This window comes from Ictalurus furcatus, chromosome 25 (genome assembly GCF_023375685.1).
Source record: "Ictalurus furcatus strain D&B chromosome 25, Billie_1.0, whole genome shotgun sequence".
NCBI lineage: Eukaryota > Metazoa > Chordata > Actinopteri > Siluriformes > Ictaluridae > Ictalurus > Ictalurus furcatus.
In genome coordinates, this window is record NC_071279.1 from 20,243,739 (window position 1) to 20,269,067 (window position 25,329).

Below are 25,329 nucleotides of genomic sequence, written 5' to 3' on the forward strand. Positions count from 1 at the left end.
GGTATGTAGATGTCTTCAGGGCAGGATTCATATCAAATATGTGCAGATTGAACATGTCTGAGTTAGTGTAAAACGTGTCACTTCCTGTTGGCAGTAGGTGGTGCTATGACTATAACTGAATATTGGTATGTATATAGCTTCAGGCTGGGACTTTTATCAAACTTGTGAAGTTTGGAGTAGATTGGAAATGTATGTTTGACTTATAGCAACTTCCTGTTTCATGGTGAAATATCAAAATTTGTGAGACCACCACGCCCCTGCCGTGCAGCGAAAACTCAAAAGCTTTGCAATTTCGCATCATCAGATTAGACTTAGATTAGACTCACCAAATATGATGTCGATCCAATGAAATCTCTAGGAGGAGTTTGTTAAAGTATGAGGCCTGGAGATGGCAAAATCTGAGCAAAAATTTTAGAGAAAAGTCAAAATGGCTGACTTCCTGTTGACTTTAGGGCATGAGTTCAAGAGATTTTTTTGAATAGCTTGGCAGATTACACAGGTTTGCCGAATTTCCTACATGTAGGTGAAACATAGCGCGAGGTGCACATCGGAGAAATTTTGTAGGTGGCACTGTCGAGTCATTTTGCCACACTCAATTCTGGCACCCCACAAAATTTTCACCGGTTCTGATGCGTCTGCAAAGTTTCGTGAGTTTTCGGCTATGTTTAGGCCCTCTAAAATGCGAGAGAAGGAGGAGAAAAAAAATCGGGCTTCACACCAACGGTGCTCGGGCCTTAATAATAATGCATGGCCACTTAGGGCTTCATTAGGATTGGGTTCAGCAACAAAGAATTTCTCCGTGTTTTCGAAGAGGATGAATCCTGCTACTTTTTCACCATACTTGACATGTGGATATACACCCCCTCCCCCCACTCCAATTTTGGCAAGTGAACCCATTAATCACCCATTAAATTTGCACGTGAATCCAAAGCTAATCATAAGCTACCGAAGCTACTGTAAGTGAGCATATGCATTACATTCCCTGGATTGCCCAACTGCACATAGGAGGCAGTGGTGGCTTGATGGTTAAGGCTCTGGGTTACTGATCGGATGGTTGGGGGTTCAAGCCCCAGCACTGCCCAGCTGCCACAGTTGGGCCCTTGAGCAAGGCCCTTAACCCTGTCTGCTCCAGGGTTGCTGTTGCTGACCCTGCGCTCTAACCCCAACCTCCTAACATGCTGGGGTATGCAAAGAAAAAAGAATTTCACTGTGTTGTAATGCATATGTGACCAATAAAGACTCATCATCATTCCATCCATCCATCTTCTACCTCTTACTCCTTCTTCAGGGTCACGGAGCCTATCCCAGGGAGCATCGGGCACAAGGCGGGGTCCATCGCAGGGCACACTCACATACACACTCACACACCCATTCATACACTACGGACACTTTAGACACGCCAATCAGCCTACCATGCATGTCTTTGGACTGGGGGAGGAAACCGGAGTACCCGGAGGAAACCCCCGCAGCACGGGGAGAACATGCAAACTCCGCACACACATGGCCCCGGCCGGAATCGAACCCCGGACCCCCCCCCCCCCCCAAAAAAAGTTAGTGATACTTTCACTAACTTTTCAAAAAACTTTTTTTTTTCTTGGTCACAATTATAACTGATGGGTCAGTGAAAATAGATATGTAATAAATTATCAATTGCTCAATGAGACCCATTTATGCAATGCAAATAATATAGTAAAAAATTTCCCCTAGTATGAGATTTTAAAAAAAGAGCTTATTATAGTGTTATAGTAACAGTAATTTCATAATTTTATTGAACAGTACAGAGGCTAGCTGGTACATCACTCCTCTAGCTTCAAGACATGCATTAACGAACTACAGGATGCTGTACACTTCCGAGGTTTCATTAGCCCATCCGCCTCCAACGCTGGTTCGAGCCCCGCGCTGAGCAGGCGAACTGGGTACGTTTCAAAAATAAGACAAATTTAACATTAGGGCTAACAATATTCCCTCAATGTTCTGAAGATGTTCCAATAATAACAGATGATATTTATGATAATTAATTACAGCCACGTAAGAGAGGGAGCACACCTTGTGAGATTCAGTTTGGCACTGAGGTCCAGGAGCATTTGAGTCCATGCGCCACCTGGTGGATATTCTGGGAAGTGTAAAAATTTATTTAGAAATTTTTTAAGTTTTAAGAAACGGGCCTTGTGGCATTGTGCGTGATACGCCTCCTGATCTTGCATGAAAAATCACGCATTTTTTAAGGCCACATCTGTAACTAGGTTACATGAATTTGCTGATGTATGAAATTAGCCTTCTCTTTTAATTAAAACTCTTCCCACACTTTAAGCACTCTTACAGCTTTTCTCCTGTGTGAATGCACTGATGTACTTTGAGCTCATCTTTATTTAAAGATCTACAGCATGAGCACTTGTAAGTTTTTTCTCCTTAATGAATGCGCTGGTGTTTTTGTAGATTACTCTGTCGATTAAATCTCTTCCCACACTCTGAGCAGTGATACAGTTTTTCTCCTGTGTGAATGCGCTGGTGTTTTTGTAGATCACTCTGTCGAATAAAACTCTTCCCACACTCTGAGCAATGATACAGTTTTTCTCCTGTGTGAATGCGCTGGTGTGATTGTAGATCACTCTGTCGCATAAAGCTCTTCCCACACTCTGAGCAATGATACGGCTTTTCTCCTGTGTGAATGTGCTGGTGTCTTTGTACATTACTCTGTCGAGTAAAGCTCTTCCCACACTCTGAGCAGTGATATGGTTTTTCTCCTGTGTGAATGCGCTGGTGTTTTTGTAATACACTCCGTCGATTAAAACACTTCCCACACGCAGAGCAGTGATAGGGCTTTTCTCCTGTGTGAATGCGCTGGTGTTGTCTGAGATTACTCCGGTCAGTAAAACTCTTCCCACACTGTGAGCAGGGATAGACTCCTTTCTGCATTTGTTTATTAGAGGAGTTACTGTTAAGTGTAATGGAGGCTGTTTGCTGAATACTGGGGCTTATTGCGGTAATACGCTTCATTTCTTTTAACTCCCCTGATTGTAGCGGTCTCTCATATTCCTCATAGTGGTATCTTCTGATGTGTTTGTGGAGGTAAATTTGAGATGTACAGGAAAGTGAACAATGAGAGCAGGAGAAGACTTGTACCTGGGCATCATCCATGTCTGAAGCAGAAAATGAACAGTATTAGAAATAAACTCATTGTGAAAATATTTCAACTATTTTTTTGAAAAAAGAATGAATGTAACCGGTGCTCTATAAATTAGAAATGAGGCAATGACAAATATAACTTCTGGTAAAGATGTACAGAGAATGGCTAACCAAGTCACACAGGGCAAAACTAAAATGTAAATATTAGAGGCAAGACATCCTCTTATAATCTTTTTATAGTAGACTGTAAGGGATCCCAACAAGGCCACAAGAAAAAACAGGATTTACATAGAGTAAAGGTAGAGGTAAGTTCTGGTAGCCTTAATAGACTAACTATGCCACATGATGCTATACACCTGGGATAATGTGTAGGTTGATCAAAAGTTGCTACATAGATGTACATCATTAACTCTTTTTACCAGAGGACAAAAAAAAAAAAAAGGAATTTCCACCTGTTTTGGGGATGCCTTTGTTTAACACTGTTTTATTTTCCTGATGTCACACACCACAGTAGTGTTTAATGGTTCATATGAAAGTAGGGCTTTAAGAAGTTGCAGTTTTTCATAAGTATTTCTTTTTTTACCTAGCCTACTAGGTTTAAATGTTATATTTTTATTGTAGCATTTGTATACAGCATTTTACCATAAAAAAAAGCTTTAGCTGTGCTGTCTGTTTTATCTCTGTAATTACTGTGGAGAGGTGTGAATTGTTCGCCAAGCAGGAGGCTCAAACCCCTCCACTTTCCCATCGCCCTGCTCACCAGCAGCTAAACAGAGTCACAATACTCTACACACAGAAACCCAACAGTGTCCTGACTAATCTTATAACAGACTTGTGACAGTAAAATAATTCCTTTGTTTATACTGAGTGAAAATGTCTGAGAAGTCGATTTGCAGAATATAATGCCAGTGTACTGTCAGAAAGAGTTAAAACTAGAGCTGGGCCATATTACTAAAAATGTTATCATGATAAAGTCTTATATAATCGATCTCCCAAATGATCACAATATAGAATTTCATAATACGAACAGCTTATAAACAATATCTTTCTAAACCCAACACCAGAACTTCTTGTCCTGTGCAACGAACAGCAGCTGTTCTCTGAAGCACTCGTACAGGAGCAGGCTGAGCGCTGGCCCAACAGCTCTCCAGCTGTGTCCCCTGCCACCATGCTACTTGCCAAGATGGCCTCCACAGACAATCTGGAGGCCTTCCTGGAGTTCTTCAATCATGTACACACACAACTGTAGCATTACATCATAAAGAAGGCAGTCCTGCAGTGTGTCACAGCAGCTGAGGGACTTCTGTTGCCAGTGCTTGATGGCAGAAGAGTGGACCGCAAAACAGTTTATTGAGCTGGTGGTACTGGAACAAGTTGTCGCTTGACTCCTGATAGGAACAGCAGAGTGGGTCCAGTGCTACCGGCCTGCATACTGTACCTGGATGAAGCCATGCAGCTAGCGGAGGATTACTTTGTGGCAGTTCCTGATCTGGAAGTCCTCGGTCTCTCTCACTCGGCTTCTCTCCTCCACTCCTATCCACCAAAACCAGCAGCCTGGGCCATTTTTCACCTCCCCTTTCCGCCCCTGCCTCTCTAACGCATCAGAAAGCTCAGTCTTTCTCTCCACAGGGGGAATAGCTCGTGCCCAACAGAGCTGAGACAAAGCTCGGGCAGGTGTGTTGGTGCTGCGTGGAAGCCAAGAATGTCCAGGATCAGTGTTCCCGCATGAAGGTGGGAATTCTGATCTGGATCCCTGATGTGCCTCAGGCCTCCCCTTATTGAGTAGGAACGTACCACATACCAGTGAGTATACAAGTTAGTACAGCTCAGGCCTTGGTGGACTCTGGGTATAATCAGACCTCAGTCCATCAAAGCCTGGTTCAATGCGAGGCTTTGGAAGTGCACATTTGGTGAAGGTGAGGTGTGTGCATGGGGATATTCAAGAGTATCTACTTGTGCCAAACCTTATTAAATTCTGGGGACAAAAGCATACAGTGGAGGCTGTGGTTGATTCTCACATCACCAATCCACTAATTCTTGGGACAGATTGGCCAGGGTTTCAGGCATTAGTGAGAGAAATGTTTGTGTGTTTTGCACTAGCAAGGTATGATGTGGAATGTGTGCAACGTTGGCTGGGGAGGCAGTGCCAGGGCCGTTGAAGTCAACTCAACGTCAGGGGGACACGGAGGGTGGGGATACCTTCGGAGATTTCTGGAGCGGTCACGCGATGAGACCCTGAGGCACGTCTATGACCAGGTGAGAGTAACTGATGGTCTACAAATCCAGCCTAATGTTGCACTCTCCCACCCATCCGTTTCAATTCATTAAGGGATAGGTTATATTCTCCCAACACCCGCACTCTCTTCAAAACCTTTTCCTCTCTCTCTGTCCCCCTCCTCCCCCTTCCCCTACCTCCCTCACTGCAGATGATTTTGCCACTTTCTTTTCCAACAAGGTTACATCAATCAGGAACCAGTTCTCAACCCCAGACATGCATAGACCAGCTCCTCCTCCATGTAACTCCCAACTGCCTTCCTTCTCTCCCCTCTCAGAGACTGATGTCTCTAAACTCCTCCTCTATAGCCAGCCCACAACCTGTCCTCTTGACCCTATCCCTTCTCACCTTCTTCAGTCCATCTCTCCCACACTATTACCTGCACTCACACACATCTTTAACACATCCCTCTCTACTGGCACATTCCCTACCTCACTTAAGCAGGCCCAGGTTACCCCACTGCTTAAAAACCATCACTTAACCCTGCTGTAGTTGACAACTACAGACCTGTTTCCCTCCTCCCTTTTCTTTCCAAAACTCTTGAAAGGGCCGTTTTTAATCAACTCTCCAATTTTCTCACACAGAACAACCTCCTGGACACCAAGCAGTCTGGCTTAAAGAGCAATCACTCCACGGAGACTGCTCTGCTTTCCATCACTGAAGCCTTACGACCAGCAAGAGCAACCTCTAGATCATCTGTCCTCATCCTACTCGACCTCTCTGCTGCTTTTGACACTGTGAACCATCAGATCCTCCTGTCAACTCTCTCCAGCCTGGGCATCACTGGAACGGTTCTGCGCTGGGTGGAATCCTATCTCTCTGACAGATCCTTCAAGGTATCATGGAGGGGAGATATTTCTGAAACTCAGCATCTCACAACTGGTGTTCCACAGGGGTCAGTTCTGGGTCCACTCCTCTTTTCTATCTACACTACATCTCTAGGGCAGGTGATTGAGTCTCATGGCTTCTCATATCATTGCTATGCTGATGACACCCAGCTCTATTTGTCCTTCCAGCCTGACGATCCATCCGTCTCTGCACGCATCTCTGCTTGCCTGTTGGACATCTCGGTCTGGATGAGGGAACACCACCTTAAACTCAACCTGGCAAAATCTGAGCTTCTCATCATCCCAGCCTGTCCTTCAATCAACCACAACCTCACTGTACAACTCAGCTCAACCACACTCAAGCCAACCAGGACGACCAGGAACCTTGGGGTGATTCTTGATGACAGCTTGACCTTTATACACCACATCTCAACAACTGCACGGTCCTTTAGGTTCATCCTGTACAACATCAAGAAAATCAGACCCTACCTCACCGAACAGGCTACACAGATACTAGTCCAGGCTCTTGTTATCTCAAAACTGGACTACTGCAACTCACTACTCTCGGGCCTCCCAGCCAGCTCCATCAAACCCCTTCAGATGATTCAGAATGCTGCAGCACACCTTGTCTTCAACCAACCCAAGAGAACCCATGTCACACCCTTCTTCATCTCCCTCCACTGGCTTCCTGTAGCCACCCACAGCAAATTCAAGGCCTTGATGCTCACCTACAAGACCTTGTCTGGAACAGCACCCTCCTACCTCAACTCTCTCCTGAAGGCTTACGTTCCCTCACGCAATCTGTGATCAATTAGTGACTGACGCTTAGTAGTTCCTACTCAGCGTGGCTCAAGGTCCCTTTCAAGAACCTTCAAACTAACTGTTCCTCAGTGGTGGAATGAACTTCCAACCTCAATCCGGACCGCAGTATCTCTCACCATCTTCAAAAAACAGCTAAAGACCCACCTCTTCCGTGAAAACTTAACCAATTCATAATTTTTTTTAGTTTTTTTTTTTTTTTTAAATTGCACTTACACCTCTACCCTGTGCACTTTGCTTCTTCTGGAACTCAATTAATGGATCTTGTATGGTAGCACTACTTCTATTGTTTTCGCTTTGTATTTTTGTATTGATATCGCTTTGCTTGTACTTTCTCATTTGTAAGTGGCTTTGGATAAAATCATCTGCTAAATGAATAAATGTAAATGTTATTTACATTTACAAACGAACTGTTCGACCCCCTCCCCTCAAGCAGGAGGCTAAGAAACATTAAAGCCAGAAGAACAATGCTCAAATGTAGCTTCTTTCCAGAGGCTCTAAGACTCATGAACTCCCTGCCTTAGTGACTGATCTCTCCTTAAATTTGTAAGTCTTATCTCATTATGCTGTGCTGCTTTGTCATAATGTTGCTCTGGTTTAATATGCTAATATGATGCACTGCTATTTAAAACTTGTTGCTTAGTTATGTATTAAAAGGTTTTAGGTCTTTTTTGTCTATTAAATTATTTTTTAACTTACTGTATGTATATTTGAATATTATTTATTTCCTATATAGTATGTTGCTGGTCCTGAGTACATATTTCGTTCTCATGTGCCAACATGTACAGAATGACAATAAATACCTTGAACCCTTAAAGGTGTATAGCTGACATGACCCTCTACGTCACCACACCTCACCTTCCTTACAAGCATTAAAACATGTCTTCTCTTCAGCAGGATGGTGAAAGCTTGGTATTCCATACATCCTATGTTATACCAAGTGAACTGACTGAAAGGAAAAACTGCCAGCTGTCTGACTGCCTCACAGCTACCACTGCAGTTGAAGATCACCTGGATGTGGAGGACACTTGATTTCACACATGATAGAGGTCTTTCCTGATTGGGAGCTTGCATGACTATAAATGTTGATATTAATAAACTGTACAGTATATCAAGAGTTACTCAACCCCAGTCTGTCCTTGTATGGACATTGTCTTCATCTTCAGACTCTTCCTCTTTAATATGCTTCCTTTCAAATCCTCCTTTATTTTGGTCTACATCTTCCACAGAGTTTGATGTCCCAGCATCTGAAATGCCAAGATTTACATTTAAATACTGTCAAGTAAAACTATAAAGAACAAGAGTGAAACCAGTGCTGAAGGACTGGTCCAGTCACAAATAAAGCCTACTTAAGACTTCAAAAAATTATTCATAGGGGTGTAACAAGACAACATTCATTTCAATACACTGGGTTCATGTTCTGATATTTTGAGAATTTTTTTTTGTTTTGTTTTTACATTTTAATTTATTTATTCATTTTCATATGATTCATTTACATGTGATTCATTTTCATGTGATTCATTTTCATGTGATTCATTTACCTTTTCTCTTCTCTCCTCCCGTCCCTTTCCCAAATATTTCATTGAGAAGAAGAAGAAAAAAAAAATAGAAAAAACAAAACAAAAACCCACCCCCCACCCCCCCGGCTCATCATGGCTACTCAATAACTGTCACTGGTTATATAAATATTATAAGACCCAAGAACAGGCACAAAAATTTAAGTGGGAAGTGTCTGTAACTCCATAAAGTATACAATAAAGGGATGCCATTTATAAAATAATAATAATAATAATAATAATTAATAAATAAATAAATAAATAAATAAATAAATAATCTAAGTTAGGAGCGTATACAATACCTGTCTTTGCATTAGAGTACCAGCAACTATAATATATCTACCGTTCGTATCAGCGATAATGTTAGTGGACGAAAACTGTAACTTTTTGTCAATTAAAATAGCGACCCCTCCTACTTTCAAATTAAAGTTCGAGTGGAAGACGTTTCAAATATGTAAAAACCTTATATCTCTTGACAGGATTACCTCTGACGTTCCAACAAATAAATCTTAAAGGCGTGCCTGTCCCAGCCGGAGTGGGACCCCCCCTCCCCCCCAACACACCCAAAGTCTCCATAAAACAAAGGGAGACAGCAGTATTTCCCACCAAGAGTTGTCCACAATGTGAAAACAACTCAAAGAGTAAGCCGAACTAACCAAATAAATTACCTAAACAAAAAAAAAAATTCCAGTAAGAGAAAAGTCCCCTACTGACTTCAAATCTGATAAATAGTCTGCGCACTTTAACAACTATAATGTCCATACCTTTTAAAGACTTGTAACAAATAATATAACACAGTGTAGCATGTAAAGATGAGGAAACAACACTAATAAAATGAAATAAACTCTAACCCAGTCAGAGCATCAAAACAGAGAAGCACATTAATACAGAAGTAGATTTAAGAGGAGTGAGTCCACAAAATCTAGATGAAGTAATGCACTGACGATATCTTCAATAAGAATCCGAATTCTGTAGAGCTGCAAGGCCGAGTGCAAAAAAAGAATAAAAGTGAAAAAAACTCCACTATATAGGTGATGCAGTTCACCCCGATATCAAGAGTTTAACGTAGTCTCCTGCTTCCTCCGCTGAAATAAACTCCTTCTGAACACCGTTATATGTAATGCAAAGCCGAGCTGGGTGAAGTATTCCATAGCGAGCTCCCTCGATACTACGAAGTTGACGCCGAACCTCATTAAATGTGGCCTGGGCCCGGGCTGTCTTGGCTGTGTAGTCAGGGAAAACGGAGATGGTCAAATCCCTCGTTTTAATCTGCTGGAGCTCTCTCGCACGGCGTAAAATATCAACACAGTCACTGTGATAGTGGAATCTGCACACAATAGCTCGTGGTCGTTCACCAGGCTTGGGCTTCGGCTGAAGGGTCCGGTGGGACCGGTCCAAAACCTTCTCCAGACCAAATGCCTCCTTTAACAAGGCCGCTACAGCAGCAGTTGTACAGGTGTCAGCGCCCTCTGGAACTCCGACTATCCTAACGTTATTGCGCCGTGACCTCGACTCCAAATCCTCACATTTATTCTCTAATTGAGTCACGGTCGCAGTGAGAGACTCGATAGTAGTCTTCATATGAACTATGTCATCGGTGCAACCGGAGAGCGCGTGCTGCATTTCCCCAACAGTACCTTTCAGTGTTGATATGGTAGCCTCGGTAGCGACTTTATCACCAGGCTGCTGTGTCTTCACGGCCTGCAGGTCAAGCTGGATAGTAGACAGCGCATCCCTGAACATCGCCTGAAACTCCTTTTTAAAAATATCGGCAATGTCCTTCCTCAGTGAAGCCAGCAACTCAAGCTTGAGTGTGGCAAAGTCAGGGTCACAGCTCGGGGACGCGGATTCAGGGGGAGAAGTGGACTCGCTCACGGCGCGCACACTAGGTCTCAGTCGTGTCTGAATGCTACCACGGGTTTTCGTGTTCTTTCCAGACATCTTAACGTGCCACAAAGCTAAAAGTGCAAATAAGTAAACAAAGTAGAATAAGTCAAAATATATTGTATGACCAAAAAGCGCTAATTAATTACAATTTTAATCGAAATCAGCAGGAGACTCCAATTTCGCGTCTTACTCCATCGAACACCGAATTCGAATCCATTTTGAGAATATTTTAAACAAAAATTGAATGAAGAAATACTATGACTGAAAAGATTACTACTTTTTATTTCTGAATCATAAACAATGCAAATAATCTGCATTTTTGTCAATATAAAAATGTACTACAGTTTCACTATACTTTAAAACTAAATATATAAATCTTTCCAAAATATTGACTGCATAAACCAGTTCCTCCAGGATTTCACGATTGTAGAAATTAACACAAAATAATGCAAACTCCGCAATATTCAGAGGAGCTTGCAATTTCTTTTTTAAATTACCGCATATTTAGGCGAAGACACATTATTGTGATGCCATCCCAATGCGCATTCATCCTAAGCGCTCTTCCATTCATGAGAGTCGAACATGAGTACAGCTAAAAAGTTTCATTTACCAACAAGCATCACTGCGAAAGACCGTGCAAAATAGTTTAGAGTAATTGCAATCTCGCTAATTCAAATAGTTTTCCACAAAAAAAATACAAAATACTCTGCAACTTGCATCGCAATTTTTTTTTAAAAACCCACAGCACAATCAAGAATTTTTGGCCTCAACAATCAAAAAAACTCCATTAAATCCTGTACAAACTGATAAACCTATCAACTATAACCTGGGGAAACAGGAAAACGATCGATTGAAACACAATTAGCTCTGCAGCAGTGCCCGAGGTGTCATTTTAGCCAGAAATAGAGCCCCAAATTTTGCTGAAATTCCCAAATTCTTTTTCACACACCAAAGATCGCAGATGCATGGGTCTGGTTTTATATGAAAACTACTGAAGAGATCTTTTATGTTTATAATATGGTGGTGTAACTGTATAACATATCAGAAGTTTTGATCCACAGCCATCAGTCACTTTCAAGTGCAAATGATTCCCGACTTGGTACCGGTGCAGACTCTCCAAGAAAGAACATGATCATGTGACCAGCATGGTCTCTATATACAGTATTTTAACTCCATGGGACCTGCAGATGGGGACCTGAGGTGTTCAAATACTGCAATTGCATAAGCCATAATTAATAGAATGGGGATATCACACATTTCCACAATGCAGATCATCACATTTTTGTATCCTGAAGCATCATATCACGTGTCATGTATTGTTACACCCCTAGTTATTGAGTTCCAGTCTGGACTGTAATACACCCTGTTGTCTTACAGAGATAGTCTTTATCTTCAGGTTTTTCCTTTTTCACATGATTCTGTAGGTCCACAGGTGTGATGTGTCCCACAAAGACTGGTGTCGCTTTAAAAAAGTGAAGTACAAAATATAAATGAGGAAAAGTCAGTGATGTGGTTCATTCACAAATTAGATTGGACTAAAAATTGTTACTGAATATTAGACTGGAGTGTAATGTGCCATGTTGACTTACAGAAGTATTCTTCATCTACAGATTCTTCCTTTTTTACATGTTTCTGAAGGTTCACACAGGTGATGTGTTCTACAGAGCCTGATGTCCCTCCATCTGAAGACGTATATTTTTCTGTCTGCACATCCGCACAAAGCTAATGAACAAAGAGTAATAATACTTATTTACAAAAGAAAGTCGATTAAGCGATATTGCATGAGCAAAAGTGCTGTTATACAGAATATCAGCACGGCTGTGATTCGGCCATAGACACGAAGTTGCAGGTAATCACAGCAGTGCCGATATTCAGTACAGCAGTACAACTGCAAGTGTGATCTTGCTTTTATGTGACAGTTTTCTTAATAAGAAATTAATATCAAGTAGCTAACATTTCAGACACAATATGGCCAAATATTGGTTTATTTTTACTGTCAATGGAAATAATTCCCAAAACAGCCACAGCTAGATAGAGCTTTCCATGTTGCCGTGTAACACACAGACTAACTGACAGCCTATAGTAAGTGTAGTAACAGTTTCAATGTAATGATCTACTGCTAGATTTGTAATTTATGCAGCAAACACAGATAAGTGGAGTGATAAACACAGTGAAATGTCCCCGTGCCGTTATAATAAATATCAGCACTCTTGGAATGTCACTTGACCAATCAAATTAGTGGACTGAAACTAACTGTGGTATAACACAACATATAGTCCATGAGGATACTGAAGAGATGATAATAACATGGTTTACTTGATTAGTAGGAGAGCATGCAACCTACCAAGGATGGAAGCTGATTAAGAGAAGAACATTCACAGTCAGGTGAATCTCTTAGTTATTAAAAATGTTATGTTTAATTGCACACATATAGATAACTGTTACCTGTGAGTCAGTGGGACCTGGAGTGTGTGGAAGTTTTCTAGAAGAGCACGGTCGTATCCCTGCTGATTCCATTATAAGGTCTTTTTTTTTTTTTTTTTTTTTGGTTTGATCATTAATCACCGCGGTGGTAAGAAGCTGCCACAATTACTCGAGGGTGAAAAATCGTACATGCTCTTCTGTTGTGAGTTTACAACGCCGCCTTCTTTTAAAAAATTTTTTATTGGCGGTTGACAAACCAGGTTTTTGGTGCATTACCGCCACCAACTGGATAGGAGCAGCGACAGTAGATATAAAAAAGGGAGTATATTGCAAGTTCAGATCATTTTCATATGCTATCCAGAGAAGGAATACATGTTCCGCTGTCTCTGCTTGACTGCAATATATGCATCATCCTGTTCCATGTTTTCCTATTATAAATAGTGACTAATTAGACCTGATTGTCCTATTCTAAGACGAGTAATAACTGTGTCCTCTTTTGGTTTATTATAGACTATCCTCTCTGTATTAACTTGCTTTTGAATACTCTATAGTTGCATTTATTTGAGTTCTCTGTCCCATTTCTATTGCCACTCCATTTTAATATTTGTGTTTATGCTTGTTTTTAACTAATTTTTACTTAATGGGACCTGAATATCAACATTTCGGTGCCTTAAAGCTTGTTTAGCCAGCATATCAGCACTTTCATTACCCTCCACTCCCACATGTGCTGGTACCCATAAAAATGACAGAATTTACTTCATGTTGTGGATTCTGAATAAACTTGCAATAATTTCATATATTATATCTTGTCTTGATGAATTTTGTCCACTTGAGAGGTACAGCGCCTCCTGCTGGAGCATTCTGTTAATCAAAATAAATCAATATACGTCTTGAGAACAGGAGCCGCTTCAGAAGCGCTCACTCCTGCTGGATCTCTGTCCCTGTCCGCGGGCTTCAAAATAAAATTCATATAGTGGTGAGCTTTTTTTTTTTTTGGTTAACTTTTGATAAATATTACCAGCTGTTTTAGTCACCAAAAATATGTTCATATCCTGATTCATCTGAAATATTCACAAATTTAAATAAAAGGTGTAACATTTATAGATGTTTAGTTTTAGGATAAACTATATAAAACAGACAAACAGTTACTTAATTTTACATTTCTCTTGCATAAAAATCCACGTTTGTACCTTGTTGCTGTGGTCGTCCTGATTTGATCAGTTTGTTTAATAATTAAATGTTATTTATACTGATATAATTGAGCTAGCAGGGAAAAAATTCTGCCTCCACGTCAAGTCTCTTCTTTAGAGTTAATAATAATATGACCATGACCATGGCTCAGCCATGACCTCAAACCCATCACCCATACCCTGTAAACTGTACTTGGTGATGTATTTAACAATCAGGTCCTCCATTATTAAAATGCAAGAGTGATTCAACAGTTCTCTTTATGACTTCTCATTATATTTTAAAGTATTAGGTTATTATTTGTCATTTTTGATGCCATATTCTTAGCACCATGGCAAAGAAACTGTATAATAGAAACTGTATAAAGACATATGAGCAAGTGCACCCTTTGCTGATTCCATTATAAAGATTTATGAGGCCTAAAGGGTCATGTTTCTGGAAATGGAGGCTCTGATCATACTGTAGAACCCACTATAAACTAATACAATTCATAGAGAATTCATATAGTCCAGTTAGTTTAACTTAGCTCAGGTTTTAAAGTACAGTGTAGTGAACACCCTCAAATACAGCCACAATATTTTTTTGATATTTATTTGTTTATGTTTTTAAATCAACCAAATCTGTTATTATAAAAACCCATTAAAGGGGTCATATCATGATTTGTAAACATTTTTAAATGTTAATTATGTTGCTTATTGGTTGTAACAGAATATGTTAGCATACTTTAATGTTAAAAAAAATCCATTATTTGTCAAATACTGTAGGCTACATTATTGAAGTACCTCTATTCTCAGGCTGCCTGAAACATTCTGATTTCTGCAAAGCCCCTCCTTCCGAAAAGCCCAGAGTGCTCTGATTGGTCAGATGACCTGTTGCCATGTGACTGGCCAAAAGCCTTGCATGTGTCAGAAAAGTAACGGCCCTTAGCCTTAGTCTTAGTGTTAGCCTCCAAGGCTTCTAAAGCAATAGCAGCAGAGCAGAAGCAATGCATTTTTTTTTTTTTGGCATGCATGTTAACAAATGAGTGTTTTTACACTGGATGTGAGCAGCAGTGAAACGGTAAATATTACATCAATTTAGAAAAAAATAAGAATATTTTAAAAAGCTGCTGTACCGTACAGCGACTTATTGTTTACTCTTGGTTAGTGGTCATAGTGTAATAGACTTTTTTTTATTTATTAATATAGGCCTAATATCAATATTACTTTCATAAACTAATATTAGAAAATAAAATACATTATTATTATTATTATTATTATTATTATTATTATTATTATTATTATTATTATTATTATAGTAGTAGTGGACTATTTTTTGGGGGTAAAATTATTAGATGTGGATTCATGTTAGTGCTAAAATATAAAGTTTCAGTCCTGATTAAGGAGATGTACAGCTGAGTGGTGCAGCTCTCCTACACTGCACCCAGATGATGCCACCTGACTAGCTAACATGCTGTCTTGATTGTTTTATATACTTCGTCACCCTGTTTCTGTTTACCTATTTTACAAATATGACTTCATATCTGTTCAGTGCTTCTTCAAATAAATAAATTTAAATAGCATTTATGTTTCTGTATTGTGTTATATTTTTATGTTAGTAAGTGGTAAAAATTGGTCTAACCATCAATGAGCCAGTGTGTTATGATGTGGTGTCTTGTGGGCCGGGTGTGGTGGTTCGCTCAGGGCCAGAAAGTCCAGGGCCACTTCTTGGTCCCAGTTCACCCCTGATTATTGCTATTAATGCTAAATAACATATGCTGAAAATTTAAATATCGATGTTAAATCACTGAAATGAGGGCCCCATTCCTATATGCTCCCTAGGCCCCTAAATACTAAATCTGCCCCAGATGGATAGATAGATAGATAGATAAATTTTGGAAAAATATAGTCAAACACTACACAGTCACCCAAGCTCAGGCTCAAACCACTATAAGGCTATAACTCTACCAGTGTACCAGCTAGTTTCTGTTAAGGCTCTCCCCTGATGTCTAGTATGTATGCCCAGTAACGCATTTCGACATATGGGGAAAAGAAAGTTGTGACCTCGAGAAAACAACTTCTTGGTATTGCAAAAAAGGCGTTGTGATTAGGAGAGTGCTCCACCAGGTGGCGCTGTGAACATTAACTCCGCTGTAAACTCAAAACAGATGAAGAGGAGCTGCAGCTTTTTTTTCCTCCTCTGAGAAAACGCTTGATTTTTCGTACTGAGGTAATCATCTCTACGTGAAAACATTCCTGACTGTGTGGTGTTTGTTTATTTATTTATTTATTTATTTATTATAACAGATTTGATCGAGTTATGAATAAAAACTTGTTATTCTGTCTGTATTTGAGGATGTTCTCTGCATTTTCTTTGAAACCTGAGGTAAGTTAAACTAGCTGAGCACCTCGGCTAGTTCCTCAGCTGTAGTGGCTGAATCCCAAATGGCTTCCTCCTCCCTTCAAAGAGCACTACACAGGGAGCGATGCGGTACAGTGGCGAATTCACCCTGTGTAGTTCACTATATAGTGAAAGAGGAGATGTTTGGGACTCTGTGTATGATGCAGATAAATGGCTAAAAGGTGTATAATGTAAGATTTCGAAATCCATGTGGATACAGTTAAATATTTGATTCTTCACTAGACATACATATGTTGTTTACAAGTTGTGTCATCACAGGAAAAATTATTTTACCTTTATTTTAAAATAAAGGAATACTGTAATACCATACCAGAAATACCAAGAAATACATTCTAATTAGCCTTTTAAAGGGTAAAGAATGCGTGCAAAACTGAAGATGGGACAGTAAATTAACCTGACATTTTATTCATATGACTAAGCTCATTATAAAATTTAAATAAATGATATAAAATGTGATATAAAAGGTATTCTGGGCTGAACAGCATTAACATACTTATTGCATTATTTTATAGCAAAGAAGCCCAACACTAAAACATAAAGAGTGAGTGGTGGAGCATTATGGTTTTGGGTTTTTTGTGAATTTCTTGCTAGCTGGCTCAAGAACACGTGGTTAAATGTGTGTAGGATTTATCTGGCATTATCATCATAGCCAGTAGATTAGATTTTAGAATTGATCCAGACAGGGTCAAGGTCACATTGAGGTTAAATGTCTGAAATAATTTCCCCTCTGTAGCGTCCTTCTTGTTTAAGGTATATTTTAAGGGTATTTTAGGCAATTTAGTAACAAGAAAGACTAGACTTGTTGGCAGCGGAGGAATCCCTGTCTCAAGCCTGCTTTATGCTAGGGCTGAATGATTTGGATCAAATATCTAATTGTGATTTTTCTAAGCAATATTGCGATTGCGATTAGAATTGCGATTATTTTCTATGAATTACGTTCCAGGCCTGTATTAGTGGTTAACATATCTGCAAGACATAATTACAATCTCATTTCTCCATGAAAAGATCCTCAGTTGACATACAGTTGCTACTAAAACAACTGCTGAAGTGCCGTATTGTTGTAAAAGTAGTGTCCTGATCAAAGAAAATTCTAATCATGAGAGAAGCATTCATTTATCACTTATTAATTGGTTAAATTTACATTTCTTTAATTATTGGAATAATTACAAAATACATTGACATGTGAGGTGTTGTTTCTTTTGGGTACCAGTATGTCCACTTCATCTTGGCCCTTACTCACTTGCTCAGATGAAGCGCTCTTCTTTTTGCCTTCATTGCTTGTTTGCCTAATAGTTGTGCTTTATTGTTATGCACAGCACATGTGATGATTGCCAGCTTCTAATTGGTCATCTACAGGCAGTTCATGCACACTTGTTTTATTGGCCATGATTTTCCCTTGTAAAACTTAAGAGGACACTCATTATTAATAATTTGATTTGGAGAATCCCTAGATAATTACAGCACTCACACCACTACATTTGCATCTGTACTCATTTATACAACTGAGCAGTTGAGGGTTAAGGGCCCAACAGTGGCAGCTTGGCAGTGCTGGGATTTGAACTCACAACCTTCCGATCAATGGCCTACCACTACTACCTCTAATGTGCACCAGTCTCATGGAGGAATGTCAGCCTGAAAGGGCAGGTCCTTTAGGAACAAGTTCATCCTCTTATATCTGGAATAGAACAGAAGCTGCTGGCCTTTTCTGAACATGAAAATCCATTGAGTTCTGATGTCCTGATCGATGGGGTCTACTGTTTAGTGCCTCTGCCCATTAATCTGAACAAACTAAAATGAAACATATCTGTACTTTGTGGTTTCTTTTATAGTGCTACATGTGTGTATTAGCGCCAGCATCCTGCAGGACACAACTGAAAATTCGAGTTCGTTCTGAGGAAGTGACCCAACAGGGCTCAGTAGCCATACTGCATTCCAGACAAAAATAGAGGTTTCTATGGTCTTGCATTATAATACGTTTTTGTTGTTTAATCAAAGTCTCATCATTTGTATGATGAGTATTAATTTACTGATGATTTTGGAGTTCTACTTATGATTTGAACCTTCGAACCTTTTCCAGGGTCTCACAATAAGAGCTTATAATGGAATCAGCAGAGATTCGACCATGCTTTTGCACAAAACTTCCACACACTCCTGCTGGCTCACAGGTAACAGTTAGCAATATATGTGTAATCATCTGATCTGTTTGAATTTTAAACCACACCGAATGAAACATCTGAATATTTGAACAGGTAAAATGACTGATTACTAAAATAAAGAAAACAGTCATTTTAGGTCAGATCATGGGTTAGTTTAAATGTTTAATAGGTAAAAGATTCATCTGACTTTGTGAATGTTCTTCTCTTAATCAGATTCTTTCCAGGGTTGCTTGCATGCTGTCATGTTAATCAAGCAGGGACTTCATTTTGTAAATAAGTATTATTGCACTTTGTGCAGACAGAAACTTGTATGGCTTCAGGTGGCAGGACATCAAACACTCCAGAACACATCACACCTGTGGACCATCAGAAACACATAAAAAAGGAAGAACCTGAAGATGAAGACTACCTGTGTACGTCAGAAAGGCACATTACAGGCCAGTCAGATACTCAGTAACAATTTTAGATCTTACTTGACTTAGTTTGTGAATGTACCACATCAATGACTTTTTCCATCTTTGTTTTGTACTTCACATTTTTACTGTTATTTCAGGTGAAGCAACATCAGCCTCTGTGGGACATGTCACACCTGTGGGCCAGCAGAAACATGTAAAAATGGAAGAACCTGAAGATGAAGACTATCTCTGTAAGAAAACAGGGTGTTTTAGGTTGTATATGTTTTCCCTCTTGTAGTGTTAATTTCGTTAATGAAAACTAAGGAAAAATGTTTGTTGACGATGATGAGACGACACCGAAGTCATTAAACACTAACTGTGACTATATTAACATGCAACGTTGTTGACAAAAAAAAAGACGAGACTAAAATGTAGTTTAAAAAATACAAATTTTACCAAAAACCCTCTTTATTTTTGTTGATAAAAAAGAGGAGACAAAATATTACAAGCTAATACTTTCAAGCTAACATTTGTTTTGGCTAGACTCAGGGCTGGAAATGGTGGGGACGTGGGGGGACTGAGTCCGGGGAGTGAATTTCAGGGAGTGGGGACGTATAAACATACGGGGGCCTTCCAGATCAAACTGGCTACATTTTTTGGGGAAATAAAGAGGGTTAGGGTTAGAGTTAGGGTCAGTCAAAAACAGGCAAGAAAGAGGGAGAAGAGTTTGAAGGGGAGAGAGACAGTCAGTTGGGCAGAATGAAAAAAAAAAGACTATATTAAATTACTTTGGACCACCTGGTAAAAAAGTGAGAGGCAGAGGGTTGTGATATGGAAGATAAAGATGGACGGTGTTTGTATTGTGCCACATGTAATTCATGAATGTTGTTCATTGACCTTTCATGTGCTGTCTTCATATGCAAGAAAGCATATTGTTTGGAGGAGGTATGAAATAAGTGTAATCTTATTATGTATTTTGGAGGTATTTACATTCATGTGAAAAAATCTGGGCTTTGACTTGGCCATTCTATAACCCTACATTTCTTCTTTTTGAGCCATTCCTTGGTGGATTTGCTTGTGTGCTTAGGATCATTATCCTGTTGAAAGGTCCACTTTTGTTTCAACTTCAACTTTCAGACAGATGGCCCGACATTATTTTCGAGCACTCTTTGATATGATGCAGAATTCGTAGTTGAATCAATGAATGCAAGCTGTCCATTCCCTGAGGCAGTGAAGCAACCCCAAACCATAACATTTCCACCACCGTGCTTCACAGTTGCTATGAGGTGCTTCTCCTGAAAAGCTGTCTTTGGTCTGCACCAAACATGTCTACTGTTACTGTGGCCAAACAACTCTATCTTTGATTCTTCTGTCCAGAGCACATTATTCCAAAAGGCCTGGTCTTGTCTAGATGTTCATTGGAAAACTGTAGTCTTACAAAGGCTTTTTCCTGGCTTGCCTCCCATGCAGGTCAAATCTGTGCAATTTCTTTCTGATTGTAGAAGCATGCACTTTAACACCAACAGCTGCAAGACTTACTAGCAGATCCTGTGCTGAAATTTTAGGGTTCTTGGAGACTTCTTTTTGCATCAGACGGTCTGATCTTGGGTTGAATTTGCTGAGATGGCCAGTCCTGGACTAATTGGCAGTCGTTTGAAATCTGCACAATTTGTAGATGATTTTCCTTACAGTGGAATGATGTATTTCAAATAATTTGGAGATCTTTTAAAATCCCTTGCCAGACTCATAGGCATCCACAACCTTTTTTCTGAAGGCCTTACAGAACTCTTTAGATCGTGGCATGATGACACCAGACACTAGATATGAGGGGACTATAAATAAGATGGGTTGCACCTGCACTCCCTAAGCAGGTTCTAATCACTGGCACCCAATCTTCAACACCTGATTCTAATTTTATGGATTTAAAGGTGTGATAAATGTATTTATTTAATTTTTTTTCATGTAACTGATCTGTTTTTTTTTTGTTGTTTTTTTTAACTTCAACTTTATTAATAGGCACTGTTTGAAAGATGATCAAATGTTTGCTCGTCCAAATATGTCAAATAAGAGTCAAATGACTTTATATGTTTATATTATATTTACATTTCGGTCATCTTAAAGTTGATCTGAACACTACCCCCTTGTTCTTCAGAGATTTCGTTGTAAATCATGTAAATGATGGAATTTCAGGTGGAACGAAATCAAACACAGTGGAACATGTAACTCTCATTCTAAAGGTTGCTATACAATTAATTCATATGGAAAAATATAGGGAAAATGTGAGTATTTGGTTGAAATCACAGATATTTTTTTCTATTTCACTGTGTTTCTAATACTATTCATTTTCTGTTCCAGACATAAATGACGCCCAGTTTCAAGTCTTCTCCTGCTCCTGGTGTCCACCTTCCTATAGATCTCAAAATTACCTCCACAAACACATCAGAAGATGCCACTATGAGGAATATGAGGGAGAGATAAAATATGATAATCTTATGACCACAAGAAGCTCCAGTAGTCAGCAAACTATCTCTGGCACTGTCAGAAGTAACACCTCTGATTTGCGAATGGAGAAAGAAATCTATCCCTGCTCACAGTGTGGGAAGAGTTTTACTGACCGAAGTAATCTCAGACGACACCGATATATTCACACAGGAGTGAAGCCGTATCACTGCTCACAGTGTGAGAAGAGTTTTATTCGAAAATATGATCTCCAAACACATCAGCGTATTCATACTGGAGAGAAACCATATCACTGCTCAAAGTGTGGGAAGAGTTTTACTCGAAATTGTGATCTCCAAATACACCAGCGCATTCACACAGGAGAAAAACCATATCAGTGCTCAGAGTGTGGCAAGAGCTTTAATCAACAGAGCCATCTCCAGACACACTTGCACATTCATACAGGAGAGAAACCGTATCACTGCTCAGAGTGTGGGAAGAGCTTTATTCGACGGAATGATCTTCAAATACACCAGCACATTCACACAGGAGAAAAACCGTATCACTGCTCAGAGTGTGGGAAGAGTTTTATTCGACAGGGTGAGCTCCAAATACACCAGCGCATTCACACAGGAGAAAAACCGTATCGCTGCATACAATGTGGGAAGACTTTTTCCCAACATAGTAATCTTCAGCGACACCACCGTGTTCATACAGGAGAGAGGCCATATCACTGCTCACAGTGTGGGAAGAGTTTTGCCCAACATGGGAAGCTCCAACAACATCAGCGCATCCACAATAGGGAAAAACTACATCGCTGCTCGGAGTGTGGGAAGAGTTTTAACAAACAGAAAAATCTCGAACAACACCAGTGCATTCACGTAGCATAGAAACTGATTTGATATTCATAGTGTGGATTTACTTATACAGGTGCATTTAACATCCAGAAGTGTTCCAAGATTAAGACATCGGTGTATTAATTTGAGAACACAGAATAAGCTGACCTGCTAATAGCTATCATGATTTCCTTAAAATATGTAGATAAATGTATTTATTGTGTATGTACAGTATATTAGTACATTATGTATTTGCATAGTAACAAACCTGTGTTTGTTAGACACAAACCTTGCCTTGTCAGGGTGCTCTCAATTTTTTGCAAGCAGTGTAAGGAATATAAGGAATTACAGGGAAAACTAGGTTTTGATCTGAATGGGTTTCCCTTCTCTCATGCCATAAGGCTGAGCAGCTGTAACTCCAAATGACCAAGTCAGCATAGCTACCAAGAAAGATACTCATGTCTGACACCACCTGTACACTTATGCCAGTAAGTATTAAAATCATAATATGGGAACAGGAGAACAATAATTCCATCCTGATGCCCTACTTCTGCTTAGAGTTTTCATCACTCACTGCTGCCAAGGATGGATTGACATGGACAGCCCAGTCCCTCCAGGATTTTGCGATTTTGCAATCACAAAAATTTATGCAAAATCAAGCAAATTCTGCAATATTCGGAGGAGCTTGCAATTTTACTGCAAAATTACTGCAAATTTGGGCCAAGACGTGTCATGTGACATCATCACAACACACATTCAGCCAAAGTACAGCTAAAATGTCTCATTTACCAACAAACCTCGCTGAGATAGACTGTGCAAAACAATTTCGTGCAGTTACAATTTCGCCAATTCAAGTAGTTTTCCACAAGAAAAGCACAAATCGCAGTTTTTGGAAAAACAAAATCAAGCATTTTTGGTCACAACAATCACAAAATAACTGTGAAATCCTGTATGGACTGACAGCCTATAGATCACCATGGAATTACTGTGGATAGTCCTACATAAAAACCCGTAAAGATGGCTGTGGATTTTCTTCCTTAGGACTGCAATTGTTAACAATATTTTGCACTCCAGTTTTCATCATTGAACAGTAAATAACTTTCACTTTGTTACAGTAGACTTGAAGGTAAAACTATAATGATTTCAGAAACTAGAGTGATGCTCATACTAAAGTTCCTCTTAAAACAATTAGTACTTTTTTGAATATGTAAAATACAAATATAGAAAATAATTTATTTATAATAACACTGTCCGGTGACACCCAGATGAAGATGGGTTCCCTTTTGAGTCTCTTTCCTCAAGTTTCTTCCTCATATCGTCTCAAGGAGTATTTCCTCACCACCATCACCTCTGGCTTGCTCAATACGGATAAATTTATACATTTCAAATTTATATCTGGATTTTTGTAAAGCTTCTTGTGACAATGTCCATTGTTAAAAGTGCTATATAAATAAAATTGATTTGACAATAATGATGCTCTGGGTTCAGCCTGTCTCTACTGATTTTGTTGTGTTTTTCACTTTATGCTTCTTTACCACTTTTATTGGAATAAAGACATTATCAATCATTTCAAAAAGCCACACCCCCAAAAAGCTGGCAAACCATATAGTGATTTTCCAATTTTGAAAATGGATTCTAAATTTATTGAATAAACCCCAAGCACTGTGCTAACAGTGCTATCAGAATTATTGATGATTGTTCTCATAACTCGCAGAGACGGTCTTTGGCTTACATTTGATATAAAAAAAACAGAATATACATATTCTTTATGTAACTGAAATAAGCTCCAAAAGGAAAGTAAAATGTAAATGAACCACAAATGGTGCAATGATGTGAATGTTGACAAGGCATCCTAGAAAGCAGATGTAGACCCTAGTTGATAATCCCAGCACCATAGCCAAGGCATGGACAGGTAAAAAGCTAAAAAGAGCTTGGGGTCTCTTTCAAGGAAGACTGATGACCTGACTCAGATGTGGCTGAGCTGAAATCTATGATGATCGGTGGCAGCAACAAGCAACAAGAGCAAACGTTTGTCCGCAAAGTATATGGCAAAAGCCAGGAGCCATTTTTTCCACTTACTCCTCATCTGAAGAGAGTGAGGATGTGATATCTTTGGCTATGCCTAGAAGGCTCTTTTTGTCCAGACCAAGAATTGCCAACCAAGCCACAGCCATCAAAGATTAGACATAAGAAATGGCTCACTCAGCTAAAATCAGTGATGTTGGAACAGAAGCCACATACAGCAAGATTGGAATGCTGGTGGAGTGCTTAGTATAGCAGGATCCAGCGCTCTCTCTCCTGTTCCTCATCCATTTTTCTCTACCAAGCTATTTGTGTGGCTGGATTTTCCCAGAAGGAAGCATGATTTTCCTGGTTAATCAACAAGTAAGCTTGCTGCCAGTATATGTCACATTGTAGCTCATTGGCTCTGAGCAATTATGAGACATGCTACAGGATTTGTGCTTACATATTTAGGCTCTCTAGAAGCAAAGAATGCACACCAGAGATGTCAGCCACTTCATCACTGACTGTAGCAGAGAAACAGTCTGAAGCCTGTATGTTCCCTGTGCTAATTATACAGCAATGCTTAGGATGGCATGAGTTGGGCCAATGAAACATTCAAAACATTTCAAAGCATGCTATGTCTGTAGTTGCATCTGGGACACAGATGGGCCACAATATCCAACTTCTGCTTCAGCAGTATCTGGAAGGTAAGTCAGATTTAGATTTTAACAGTTGATGGTACCGTTGGCAGGCTTCAAACAGAGTGTTAATGCTGTGCCTTATCCAAGCTCGTGGCACAAGCTTACAAGAAGGTTGACCTGGGTGTATACCTTGCATCACTTACAGTGCTCCACTGGTGATTTCACCAGATGTAATGTTATTTTAAGGCACATGAAAGCCAAAACACTCAATATGGTGGCACTTCTGATATCCTGACAACATTGACTCACACGTGATGCACACAGGCAGTTAACTAGTGTTGCTTGCATTGGAACAA

General features: G+C 39.7%; 2 protein-coding genes across 6 annotated transcripts; one reads left to right on the forward strand and one right to left on the reverse strand.

Annotated features, from left to right (window-relative positions):
* Positions 1-2,077: 2,077 nt before the first annotated feature.
* Positions 2,078-4,887, reverse strand: LOC128601505 (gastrula zinc finger protein XlCGF7.1-like). The gene has a single exon (XM_053614769.1). It carries the CDS (start codon positions 3,136-3,138, stop codon positions 2,410-2,412), a length of 729 nt encoding a protein of 242 aa, XP_053470744.1. The 5' UTR covers positions 3,139-4,887; the 3' UTR covers positions 2,078-2,409.
* Positions 4,888-16,260: 11,373 nt separating this feature from the next.
* On the forward strand, positions 16,261-23,840 carry LOC128601489 (zinc finger protein 664-like). 5 transcript variants are annotated; one of them, XM_053614737.1, is made up of 6 exons: positions 16,261-16,310; positions 18,332-18,450; positions 18,580-18,667; positions 18,957-19,095; positions 19,212-19,304; positions 21,409-23,840. In XM_053614737.1, the coding sequence occupies exons 3-6, from the start codon at positions 18,602-18,604 to the stop codon at positions 22,380-22,382; spliced, it is 1,272 nt and encodes a 423-aa protein (XP_053470712.1). In that variant the 5' UTR covers positions 16,261-16,310; positions 18,332-18,450; positions 18,580-18,601; the 3' UTR covers positions 22,383-23,840. The 5 variants fall into 5 exon arrangements, with proteins under 5 accessions (XP_053470712.1, XP_053470716.1, XP_053470715.1 ...); XM_053614741.1 differs by having other exon boundaries at positions 18,957-19,071; XM_053614739.1 differs by having other exon boundaries at positions 16,262-16,466.
* Positions 23,841-25,329: the final 1,489 nt, after the last annotated feature.